This window comes from Polyodon spathula, chromosome 3, assembly GCF_017654505.1.
Source record: "Polyodon spathula isolate WHYD16114869_AA chromosome 3, ASM1765450v1, whole genome shotgun sequence".
NCBI lineage: Eukaryota > Metazoa > Chordata > Actinopteri > Acipenseriformes > Polyodontidae > Polyodon > Polyodon spathula.
The window spans coordinates 60,914,128-60,927,821 of record NC_054536.1 but is presented as its reverse complement, the minus strand read 5'-3'; the positions used below and the strand labels follow the sequence as shown (position 1 = coordinate 60,927,821).

The 13,694-nt window shown below is 36.8% G+C and overlaps 1 protein-coding gene across 1 annotated transcript in view; it reads left to right on the top strand.

The window, feature by feature from the left end:
• Positions 1–13,694, top strand: part of LOC121313274 (CUB and sushi domain-containing protein 3) — a 514,488-nt gene that overhangs the window by 473,121 nt on the left and 27,673 nt on the right. Inside the window, exons 57-61 of the mRNA XM_041245642.1 lie at positions 60–242; positions 1,067–1,243; positions 4,596–4,775; positions 7,522–7,695; positions 8,576–8,749. Of these exons, the coding sequence (XP_041101576.1) occupies positions 60–242; positions 1,067–1,243; positions 4,596–4,775; positions 7,522–7,695; positions 8,576–8,749 (888 nt within the window). The remainder of the gene's footprint in view (positions 1–59; positions 243–1,066; positions 1,244–4,595; positions 4,776–7,521; positions 7,696–8,575; positions 8,750–13,694) is intronic.

Sequence of the window (13,694 nt, the reverse complement as noted above, 5' to 3'; positions counted from 1 at the left end):
CTGTCAGTAACAAAAGGAGAATATGTCATGTAACTATAACATGCTTGCTTATTTTTTAGGTGATGTTTCAGGTACATGTGGGGATCCAGGCATCCCAGCCCATGGTAACAGAGAAGACAGTGGTTTTAAAATCAGGAGTAAAGTACACTTCACATGTGACACAGGGTATATTCTTTATGGGTCAGCTGAGAGGATGTGTTTTCCCAATGGGACGTGGTCTGGAAAACAGCCAGCATGCCATGGTAAGATAAATTCAACTAGTTTAAAAGGTAGAATGGGGTGAAAATGCACCCTCCACACATTAACGCAGTTAACAGTTGTAGTTTAGCTTTGCTGTTAAATAGATTTACAGGTTGTTCACGCTTAAACCATGCAGGCTGGGATTGAGCAATGCTAAATGTTCCTCCTTACTGCTTTGATCTTGGTGCTTGCCTCATGTTAAATTCTCGCCCTCGATTTATATTTTTAACCTCAGAAACCTTTGAAAAGTTAAATAATGTATCCAAATAGAAATACAGTTCTATGAAGTGTTGATTATATGAATGTTATTATTTTCTTATATCAGACTTTAGGAAGAATTTTAATGTAGGAGCTATTTGGAGGGTTTTTCTGTGCATGTTTTTTGCATGTTTGTTGAACAAGGTGGGGATGTTGTTACAATTCTCATAGCAATTAATTGGAGCTTTATGCAACACTGCAAGCACTCTCAAAGGATGCTAGGATGCACTACGTGTCTAGAGAAGTTATCTAAAGTTGTTCACTAGCCTTAAATTCTCATTCAACTGATGTTAGTTATGCCATCCTCTTGATCATATGTATTCAGGAGAAGCAGATAAAAATAATGCTTACTTGAGTGTGGTAGTAATAAATTATTTTGAACCTATATATAATACAGCTTTTTTAGTGTTTATTTGAAAAATTAATGATGTTGTAATGTAAGGTGTGATAATGGAACATTGTCTGGCTCCCAACTCCCCAAAAAGGTACTGTAATATGGATGTATGTTGGTATAATACATTTTGAAACACATTATAAAACCAAAAACAAATCTATTGTATTTTCTTAGCTGTACAGTGTGGAAATCCAGGAACTCCTGCAAATGGACGGGTGTTCCGCGTCGATGGGATAACCTTCTCTCACTCTGTCATTTATTCTTGTATGGAAGGATATCTACTTTCTGGTTCTTCTGTGAGACAATGTACAGCTAATGGGACTTGGTCTGGAAGTCTTCCTAACTGCACAAGTAAGTCTAACAATTAAACTTGCACATTGTGATCCATGTAGCACAACCAACATTCTGGTTAATTTGCATATAAAACAATTCACAATTGTGTTGAAGGATATTTAGTACTCCAAATACGTAGTAGTTTGATGAAAAATAACATTCTGTTAAATGCAAATTAAATAATTTAGGGCCGTGTTTTTTTTTTTTTTTCAACAGAAAATCACACTTTGGTTATGACACAAAACTTGACAAATACAAGCACTGCCTTACAATGCGCGAAAGCGAGACATTCGGTCATTAGTCAAAGCCACTTAGTTATTCTTGAGATTTACTGGTACATGTTAGAAATAAAGTGTTATCAAGTTAGTTTTGGACATTTATCGTTTTGCTTGGTAAATGTCGACATGTACCAGTAAATCTTAAGATTTGCCAATATTCAGACCTTTACCGAATTATATATAGTCTGAATATGAAAAACAAAGATCTGGTCAATGTGTAAAATCAAATAGGCACATCTGTGATACATGTACATGCTGTTATGTTTTGTTATTTGGCCTCTCAAATATTCAGGACCAGTTTTCCAACCGTAGAGTAGTAAATGTCCCAGCTGAAGCAATAGAATACATACTGGTTCTACTTTCTGTCCAGCCCCTGCATGTGTGCATATAGGGTTAGGTATTTTAATTCAAATGTGGGACATTGTTAGTAGTTTTGTTAAATTATTTTAAGAATAGCATATTTCTCTCTTACGTAATTTTATATGCTAAGTATACACTTTTAAAACTAATTTAATTATCAAGGAAAATGTAGCATTAGTGTTCTTGGTTTGTTCAACACCAAGACATTATCAGGTTGCAGAATACAATATTTAAAGATTTATGCCTGTAAACATAATTTGTCATGTTTTGTTTGTCTTTTAATTGATTTTTTTCTTGCATGCCAATAAATATTGCTGATGAAAAAGGGTAAAGAACATAGCTGACATTTATAATAAATGAAATATAAAGCCTGTTCTGAATTATGGAATTCTGTTACTCTTGTGGTCACAGGAAGCCACATTAGCAGAACCGTGTTCATATAAAATTGCCCAAACTGGTTAAAGAAACTTGTTAAATAGCTTGCATTCGAATCATATGCCTAAGGGTATTTGTTATTTATACATATGGGACATCAGTAATACTAAATGATTTGCGGTTTTGATTATTTAAGTCCAACCATTAGGTGCACAATTCCCAGTGTATAGTGAATTGATTTTTAAAACATAATTTGAATATTTATCATTCTTTATTCAAAGTAAAGCACTGGAAGCCACACAATGTCACTGCATAATTTAATCAAATGACATGTAAACTGTGTTACTTTAGGACTCATACAAGTAGTATAAGCTACTATAAAAACCAATCGAATTTTCTCCTACTCCTTAGAATAGTCTAAACACTAAACAATTTGCATTAGGGATTTTGAGGGTAAAGCATTAGCAATGTAAAAGACCCCAATGTACAAACAGTAATCACCTTAGTTAACAGAAGCATCTTGATTTCAGTTTGGTCCTTATGACACACACACAGACTTGTACATCTTTAATGAAAGACAAAACTAAGATTTGGTGCTAAATTCATACATTTGCCCTCTTAATATTATTGGTTAAATGATAAATATTTTAAGTGTATTGCAAAAAAAACACATAATCATGAAAATAAAGATTTTAGAAAGTATGCCATTAATAATGGTGTCATTTTAGTTTTAATAATAAAAAATATGATTATTTATCAATAAGAGGGTATCTGTAGCGTCTAAATTTATTATTTTACCTAAATACCTTTTCGTAGCTACCGGTAGATTAGTTGGGACTACAGATATTTTGAGATGGCAGTATTTTCTTGCCAGCTAATGGCTGCTGATCCCATGAGCAACGTTTAGCTAAGCATCTGGTTTAGCAGACTCCGATTTAGCTCCAGTTATGGACTATGTAACGTTAGCTACTTTAGTCCAAGATTAGTGGTAACCACAGTCTAAGAAACTAGCCATATACTACATGTAAAGTATTGTTATGAACAGTGTTTTTTTTTTTTTTTTTTTTTTTTTTTTTCCTGGGCTTGAAGAAACAAAGACAGTAGGCTTCCCTTTGTATGGTCTGCTGTGTATTTACTGCATCCTCTGCAGTTAATTTTATAGCTCAGTTTATTTTTTGTAGTACTTTAAATCGATTGCTTCAGTATTTAAAGTTATGGAAGAAGACAATGCAGAAGGACCATATGCTGTTAGCAGATGGTAACAACTGAGGTGTCACTATCTATATAATCTAAATACTACTACAGTACCAACTTTATCTAGGCATTAAACTTCCAACTTTGTTTCGTGTGGAAGAGACGATTAACCACCCAGCTGCTTATCCCACGATTTCCAGGTGGAGGGCAAGTGAGTCCAAATTTGTCACTCCTGAGAGAATAGCGTTCAGGCATTCCTCTATGCATCTGCTAAGTTTCTTACATCATTTCGGCATGCTAAACTAAATCAATAAGCAGACAATATAGTACTATAGTTTTCAGTTTTGTTTTTCACTGGCAGATGGAAACAGTCCCTAAAAATGTGCTTGACCGACCGTCACATCCTTAGATAAACATAGCTGGGAATAAAAAATGGACACTTGAGATGAGATGAGGGTATTTATTTCTTTGTTGGTTTTGTAATGAAACCTTGTCAGGATTGGTACGACCGATTTATTCTGCTGATCAAGTAACCTACACTTTACAGATAATAATGCATATAACAGCGATACACACCCATACCTGAAACTGTGGAAGATATAGTATATGACATGATTGAAAATGTGCGATCTCAAGTGTTCTGATGTAATTGTGCTAGATAAAGATTTACTGTTGATGAGAGTTTGAAGGGCGTCTGCTTTGAAATCTGTCATATAAAAAAGAATTTCTGAAAAGTGATATGACTGCACAATGACTTCTTGCCTCACTATTATTATAATGCTTATTTATACTTATATAATGCTGCCATTGGATAAAAAATAAATATGTTATGCTGTGATTTATATTATTATAATGCTACAATTGTAAACACATTGTTGTTATTTTGTTATTTAAATTTTATTGAAATACTTATATAATATATATATATATATATATATAATATATATATATATATATATATATCATATATATCATATATATAATAAAAGTTTCACAAAACAAAAACTGTTCTTGTCCAGATTGCTTATTTGAGGGCTAAGAATGAATCTGCAAAAAAAAGCCAATTTTTGAAACGGAAATTTCCAAAATAAATGGACAGCTAGGTGGTCAACATAATAATATCTCCTTTAAATCTGCACTTGGCTAATGTGCTTGTGTTTCAGTAATCAATTGTGGAGATCCTGGGATACCAGCTAATGGACTGAGATATGGCGATGAATTTTCTGTTGGACAGAATATGACTTTTGTCTGCCAACCAGGATATACAATGGAACCAAAAACCTCTAATATTCGTACATGCACTAACAATGGAACATGGAGTGGTGTAATGCCTTCTTGCAATGGTAACTACAATGTATAATTTATGACATATTCAAATAGAAGCAATTGATCAATATTCTTATAGAGTTTTTTTTTATTATTATTATTATTATTATTTTTTTTTTTACAATTGTCCAAATGAGACACCAAGGAATAGCTCATATTAGCTGGAATTGCCATTTAGTACAATATGACAATTTATGATGAATAAACCTCTTCAAATTATAAAATGATATCTAAAAGCATCCGTGTAACAATAGAGCTTTGGATATACTTTGCTGCTAGCGTCTCGTAATAACATCTAGAATTTCCAGCAGGCCTTACAGTGCAGTTACTGTATGCCCAAAACCAAGAACAATTTCTGGCTCGCAGCTCATGGGGAGTACTCTTCTCTCTTGGGTCAGACCATAACCAATGCACTAGCACGGTGTGGTTGTTGGCAGTTCTGTCTTTCAGTTGAGACTTTGGGAAGCTGTTCTGTCTATTTTGTGCTATTAAGATCCTATTCATGGGACAGGAACAAGGGCTGCATGGAGGAGAACCTCGGGAATTGATAGTAGGATAGAAGTGCTTTGTGACTTAGAGATTGCTTTGAGAGTAGATGGTTTTCTCTTTGACTTACGGAGAACTGCCCTCACGTAGGTCCGATCGAACCGATCGGCATTCAAGTCTGAGAAGCAACTGATACTTCCTCCAAGGGGAACCTAGAGGTGAGGGAATGGGAAAACGAAATAGAGTTATGATTTGGCAAGGGCTTGCAGAGGACGAGGCCAGAACAGCTGGGCCTCTTAGGTTGGGAAGTGAGCTTCACTTCCGATGAACACAGGATTTTCATGTTCAGGTATTCGCTCATAATTTAAATATTTGTTCAGATATTTGTTAGTTTTCAAAAAGTAATAAAAGCAATTATATTGCTCTGAACACAGGTAGAGACAGCATAGCAGCGGGGGCGGGGGTGGGTGTGGGCGTGGCCTCTGTGTGTGCTTTTATTTTAAAGCAAGATGTTACAATATGTAACACGTTAAAAAGTAGAATAATAACCCAGGAGTGAAGAATATGTTGTGTAGGCCTTACTTGGCTTATCTTATCTGGTGAATTAACTACAAAGGAAAGCATGCCAAATAGCTGTTTAAGTTAAATGTTGTTTTGTTTATTCCTGAAATAAACAGTACATCAAATTGACACCGCTTTTTATTTAAATTTTCTTCATTCCTTGCCATTGCCATTTCTTCACAGTAAACAGTGGCCATAGACACATTTTCATAAAGTAATAGCATGAGGTGTCTTTTTGTAGCTGAACAAGCAAACAAAAACTGTAACTTAACTTTAAACAATTCAAATAAAACAAAAGTGGAAATGGCATTGTAAAATAAAAGGGAAAAAACTCACCATTTTGATTCTATTTTATTGCATTCCACATACCAGAAAGTCGCAACAGAAAAATAAAAGTCTATTAACATCATAACACATTTCCAGCAAGTTGGGCACCATTTGGAATAACCATATTTGGTCATAAGTATGAACACTTTGTGTTTAAGCTCTTATAGTTTTGGAACCTTCAATCAGAAATTAAAGCCCAATACACCTACAGAAAAGCATTAAGTAGATCTTTCCAGTGATGTAATTAATTTCGTTATGGGGTGAAAATGAAAACAACAGGTTGGGTCTGCTGCACTGCGCGGTGTGGCCAGCAGGTGGACAAAGCAGTGGCAACGGCCATGTAGTCTTGAATGTGTATGACTAGCCATTTCAAATCTAAATTGAGAATCAGATTTAAGTTGGAGGCATATTTGTGAATTCAGCATTTGAGAATTCGAAGCGAGAAAGCCCTTGCTCCTGCCCCCTGAACCAAACTCAAGGTTACAGTAGTACTATTTTGTTAAAAAAAAAAAAAAAAAAAAAAAAAAAAAAAAACAGGAGGTTCTTTGCCTGATTCCAATACAGATCAACAAATTCTGACTTGACTAATTCCCCTAGCCCTGGCTAATTAAAAGTAAACAAACAAAGCCTTCTCCTCCAGTTTACAAAAATGGGGAATGGGATGTCTCTGGATATATCTTCATATGACAAATGCAAAATCCAGCTCCAGAAGCTCAACTTTGCATAAGTAGTCAAAATACCCTTCAGCAAAATCTGTTGGTGGGTTAATATGAGTCACAAATAGAGAGTATGAAGCATCATCATTGGCCTATCAAATGAAAAGTATTTGTGTCCGTGTTAGTAAATTACTGAAAAATTTAACCTTGAAACAGCAAACAACCTTGAAAGCATTTTACAAGTTGGATTTAAAAGTTAGATTTCTTCAAAAACAGAATTTGTTAAAATCATAGGGTGCTGAGGGAGCATTACAGAATTTGTATTGTGAAAATGTTCAGTCTACATAAATGGCCTTACTAACTAAAATATATATTGCTAATAAAGATATTTAGATGCAACAATTAATTTGTTAAATTCATTGTGTAGTATATTTCTGAACCAAGCACAATAATAACTATGTTGCACACGTACCTGTGCTTTGGCATTCTTGAAAAAAAAAAAGATAATTATTCATAACTAATACTGGCTTAAATAGTCCTTCCTTTATTATGAAAACAAAATATATAAAAATTGTAATTTTACTGGCCTATATTGTTGAATAACTTAAAATAAACATTTCAGAAATGGTTGAAAGGATGCATGCACATGATTGTGGGCCCTATAGTTAACCATGAGTGTTTAAACAAGTATTCAGGGACATGTCATGCCTCGCTATGGTTAATGTTTTGGCAGCTGTTACCTGTCTTGCTCCACCACTGATATCCAATGGAATATTGGAAGGGAATTCTTTTGAGTGGGGAACCAGTGTGAGCTACAGTTGCTCTCCAGGGTATGAACTTTCTTTCCCTGCAATCTTAACCTGCGTTGGGAATGGAACATGGAGCGGTGAGGTGCCTCAATGTTTGCGTAAGTTTACGTTTTTTAGTCTTTCCCCACATTTTAGATAAGCGTCTAAGTGTTTCTAGATCTGATGGCATTTACAGGTAGAGCAAATGAACAGACTCAGTAGCCTTATTAAGAGTGAACCTGTGTAAACCACAGTCAAATGACAGCAGAAGAAACATTGCTTGACTTGATTGTGCAGCTTTTAAAAATGTTTAGCACCTAGTTCACTCAGACCTTTTGAATGAACCTACAAAAATGTTTCAGACACAAATTTGAGATGCAGTTTGATGTAGCATTTAATGACTGATGCAAAGGTCATTTTCTAACAGAACAACACTCAGCAACCAATAGGCCACTGTACAAAGAAAAGTAAACTTCAAAAAACAGTTTTGTAATAAATACAGAAAGAGGTATTACTTTTATACAGCTAAAATAGGGTTATTATCCCTAATACCACCAGGTGAGAGGAAATGACTGACAGACTGATAGTTAATGTACATTATTATGGAAGAAACAATCCATTTGGGTTTCAGATGACTAAATTGCTCAACCAACCTCAATGTATGAAATAATCCAAAACTCCTCACTACTGTGTCTGCTATGCCATTATAAAGTACTTCGTGCCATCTATTGCCCTTTTAAAATATCCTGCAGCGATTTCTCATCACTTATTAATAGGCATTGTAATATGGCATTGTAATACTCAGGCACTGATTTATATAGACAACCTGTCATCTTAGTAAAACAAATCTTACGCCGATTCTAAAGATTTTAGTCAGGGGAATAAAGTGTCTTTGCCAGTTTATTTGGCTTGTATCCTAAATAGTACAAATGAAGTAAAGGTTTTGAAATTTCAATACATTTTAGGCATGTTACTGTACATCTTTTTTTTTTTTTTCAGCAAAGTTTTGTGGAGATCCTGGTGTCCCGAGAGAAGGGATGCGAGAGGGAAGAAGCTTTATTTACCAGTCAGAGGTCTCCTTTAGCTGCAATCCTCCATTTCTTCTTGTGGGATCCAACACAAGAATATGCCAGGCAGATGGAACATGGAGTGGATCCCAGCCTCGCTGCATAGGTACTGAGAAACCAGCACTACCAATAATCTGGAAAAGGATTTATCAAAATAGAAAATTGTTGTTAAATACTACATCTGTCAAGGAAGTACAGAAGCTTCTGATGCGTGTTTTGCCTTTATTTTAACACTTTATAAAACTATGGTTTGAATGTTTTTTTGTTTTTTTAATTTTTTTTATTTTTATCATTTAATATTGGGTAATTGGGCAAGGCTGCTGTTACTGTATGTGGTATTGATGTGGTTGTCATGAGGTTTACATTCAAAACATGGACAAGTACACAATGCAGCTGTTCATTTGGGAATAACTAAATCGGACCTTGTAAGCAAGTTCCAGTCCTAATCTAGAATGTTAACACATTGATTAAAATGCTTTCTCATATTACTTAAAATCAATACAGAAAGATGTGTCTAAAAAACTGTAAATGGAGCCTAATGTAAACTAACTTCTGGTCCAAAGCAAACTTTGAATTATATAGTTTGGTGTTGCAGTTGGCCACAAAGTTGATCAGCCTGCTCCGTGTAGAGCAGTCTTTGGAACATAAATCGCTGTGTTTCATTTTCCTAAGTTAATGTGTTGTGTTTGCATGACAAAATAAAAATGAAACAGTCAATGTTTCTAAGCGCTAGTTTCTCTGCCCCCTGTGGACAGAATAAAGTACATTGATTGTATGCTCTGTTTCCTGCCTTTTTATGGAAGATAAAATCAATGTACGTTATTTTGTCTACAGTGGGCAGAGACACTAGCGCTTAGAAACTAAAGCAAAAAAAAAAATATTTACATAATAATAATTCTTTAGCAATTTCAGAAAAACATTAACTGTTCTCCTTTTTGCACCATTCTGACCACCCACATCCCAACAACACTGCAAGTGAAGCCTTTCCCATTTGACAGTATATTGGTGCCTTTATGATGCCCACATTTTATAAAATAAAAATATGGTCATTTAAATTGTAATGCAATTTAGTTAATCACTCACTTTTCACATTTCTGGAGACTTTACGGTACATGATTACTGCCTTGTAAGAAAATAAATATTTAGATACTCTGTGTAAAAGAATCAGGTGAAGAATCAGTAGAGCACTATAAAACAAGCCTCACTGTCTACAGTATATCCAGTATCAAATTTAAAAAATGTAAGGTGAGCTCAAAAGAATAATTAATACAGCATAGGGTACATTACATTTATCTCAACAGTGATGGATCTAAATAAATCCACTATTTTTTTTTTAAGAATTGAAGTTAAATAACAATACATTTAGAACTTGCTATAATTTGGTAACTCATTTTAGCTTACTTCCTAACTACAGGTAGCAAGGAACTGTAGGAACTACCACTTATAGAAAATGTATTATTCAATACTGTTGCACAATTGATATAGATAACTATGGAGAGTTATACTGTATACGGGGACCCTATAGACAGTGTTCTAGTTGTCAAATTTCCAGTGGGGGGAATAAATTACACAAACTACAAAACAGTAGGCAAGCCTCTATAGTAAAGATACATCACCGAGGTGGTGAGCCTCATCTCGGAGAGGTTCGGGAGAGCAGAGATAGACCTCTTTGTCTCCCAGGAATCAACCTGCAGTCCCCTCTGGTTGTGCATAATAGGAGGCAGGGACATGCTGGGAATAGATGTCTTGGCACATCAGTAGCCGAGGCATCTGTTATCGCCTTCCCTATGCATGCCCTGCTCTCGCTGTGTCTTGAGAAAATTATGCAGGACTGGGCCAAGGTGCCCCTTGTAACCCCATTTTGGCCCAGGAGACCCTTGTTTTCAACCCTGATGCAGCTCCTGAGCAGCCAGCCATGGAGACAGGGGACCTTATGGCATCCCGACCCATCAAGCCTACAGCTCTGGTTCGGGCTCCTGAATGGCTGTATTTCAGCCCTCTGGGTCTGTCCAGCAGAGTTATTGATACCCTACAAAATGCCAGAGCAGCGTCCACACATTCCCTATGGGCTGTCTTTCAGACATGGTGTCTGCCTCCTGGGTTCGACCCCACGACTTGTCCTAGTAATACTGCAATTTTTGCAGGACCTATTTGATGATGGGAAATCCACATTAAATGTCTATCTGGCAGCAATTTCAGCTTGCCTTGTTAAGATTTGAAAGGGGCTTACCGGCTTTGGCCGTCTATGAAAGGCATTGTTCCTTGCTGGAGGCTAATCGTGATGATCAATGCACCTCCATTTGAGCCCCTGCATTCAGCTGAGCTGAAATGTGTATCATTTAAAGGGGCTTTCTTGCTTGCTATCACCCCCGCAAAGCGGGTCAGTGTCTTGCAGTCAGTCTCTATAGTGAAAGCCTGCTTAATATTTATAGAGGCCAGGACAAAGGTCACGCTCCATGTCAATCCTGCCTTTTTGCTGAAGACTATCTTGACGTTCCATGTCAACCAGTCTGTTGAATTGGAGGCTTTCCATCCACCTCCTTTCCAGTCTAACAGAGAGTGACAGCTCCATACACTCTGCCCAGTTCGGGCCCTGGCATACTATGTTGACAGGATGAAAAGCTGGAGGCAATCTGAACAATTTTCTGTCTGCTATGGGATGAAGTCCCATGCTCAAGCCCTGTCTAAGCAGCCGCTGTCCAAGTGGATAGCAGACACTGTCAGGACGCCCCTGAGCTGGCCAAATGGAACATCATTTTAGCATAAAAATACAACATTATAAAGTGTGTTTTTAATCTTGTTTTAGAAGCAGTTATACTTGGTTCTTCCCTTACAGAGCATTCCAGAGTTTTGGGGCCCCACAGCTGAATGCTTTACAACCTGTGTTTTTTTTTTTTTTTTTTTTAATTTGTGGGACAATAAGCATCTGTTGCATGGCAACTACTCTTTCTAAAACTTTAGACAGGAATGGAAGATTTGAAATAGGCCTGTAGTTATTAAGAACACTGTGACCTAAGGTAGATTTCCTGAGCAGTGGTTTTACTAGTCCAGTCTTGAAAGAGTTAGGAACAGTAACGGATAAAAGGGAGCTGTCAACAATTTTTAATGCTGTGGTATTTATTTTGGAGAATACTTCTTTAAAAAGTGGAGTAGAGATAGGATCTAACGCACATGTAGTTGATTTCATCTTCTTAACGATATTGGCCAGATCCATTTGACTAATTGAAGAACAAAGATAAAAAATGTGTATTGGTGTATACTGACCCATTCATTAATGGTTACAATCCATACTTGAAAGTCAACATTTAGGTTATTGTCATAACCCTGGTTCCCAGAAATAGAAATGTAACCAATAGCCTTCAAGTTCACTACATCCTTGATTGCAGCAGGCTTGAAGGAAAAATGACATTGAGATCTGTGAGCGCAGTCATGATTGCATCACAGGCTCGGTGATTAGCTTTGGTATACAGTATTCAGGATTCGGGTCTTTAGGCTGTAAATACTCACTCGGTAATGGTTGCATTTCTGTTTCAGGGAACCAGGGTTATGATACGAATCTAACAATTTGGGCCTTTTTTAGGTTGTTATTTCTCTTCCTTTTTGACAAACATACTGCTTTAATACTTGCTTTCCTAAATAAACTTGTCAATGGTCTTTCATAATGAACCATTTGTATACAGTACTGTGCATAAGTTTTAGGCAGGTGTGAAAAAATGCTGTAAAGTAAGAATGCTTTCAAAAATAGACATGTTAACAGTTTATATTTATCAATTGACAAAATGCAAAGTGAGTGAACAGAAGAAAAATCTACATCAGATCAATATTTGGTGTGACCACCCTTTGCCTTCAAAACAACATCAATTTTTCTAGGTACACTTGCACACAGTTTTTGAAGGAACTCGGCAGGTAGGTTGGCTCAAACATCTTGGAGAACTAACCACAGTTCTTCTGCGTCAGCCTCAGTTGCTTCTCTCTCTTCATGTAATTCCAGACAGACTCAATGATGTTGAGATCAGGGCTCTGTGGGGGCAATACCATCACTTCCAGGACTCCTTCTTCTTTACGCTGAAGATAGTTCTTAATGACTTTCGCTGTATGTTTGGGGTCGTTGTCATGCTGCAGAATAAATTTGGGGCCAATCAGATGCCTCCCTGATGGTATTGCATGATGGATAACTATCTGCCTGTACTTCTCAGCATTGATGAAACCATTAATTCTGACCAAATCCCCAACTCTATTTGTAGAAATTAGCCCCAAACTTGCAAGGAACCTCCATCATGCTTCACTGTTGCCTGCAGACACTCATTCGTGTACTGCTCTCCAGCCCTTCAGCAAACAAACTGCCTTCTGCTACAGCCAAATATTTCAAATTTTGACTCATCAGTCCAGAGCACCTGCTGCCATTTTTCTTCACCCCAGTTCCTGTGTTTTCGTGCATAGTTGAGTCACTTGGCCTTGTTTCCACGATGGAGGTATGGCTTTTTGGCCGCAAGTCTTCCATGAAGGCCACTTCTGACCAGACTTCTCTGGACAGTAGATGGGTGTACCAAGGTCCCACTGTTTTCTGCCAATTCTGAGCTGATGGCACTGCTGGATATCTTCCGATTGCGAAGGGAAGTAAGCATGATGTGTCTTTCATCTGCTGCAGTAAGTTTCCTTGGCCGACCACTGCATCTACTGTCCTCAACGTTGCCCGTTTCTTTGTGCTTCTTCAAAAGAGCTTGGACAGCACATCTGGAAACCCCTGTCTGCCTTGAAATTTCTGCCTGGGAGAGACCTTGCTGATGCAGTATAACTACCTTGTGTCTTGTTGCTGTGCTCAGTCTTGCCATGGTGTATGACTTTTGACAGTAAACTGTCTTCAGCAACCTCAATTTGTTAGCTGAGTTTGGTTGTTCCTCACCCAGTTTTATTCATCCTACACAGCTGTTTCTGTTTCAGCTAATGATTGTGTTTCAACCTACGTATTGAATTGATGATAATTAGCACCTGTTTGGTATAATTGTTTAATCATACACCTGACTATATGCCTACAAAATCCCTGACTTTGT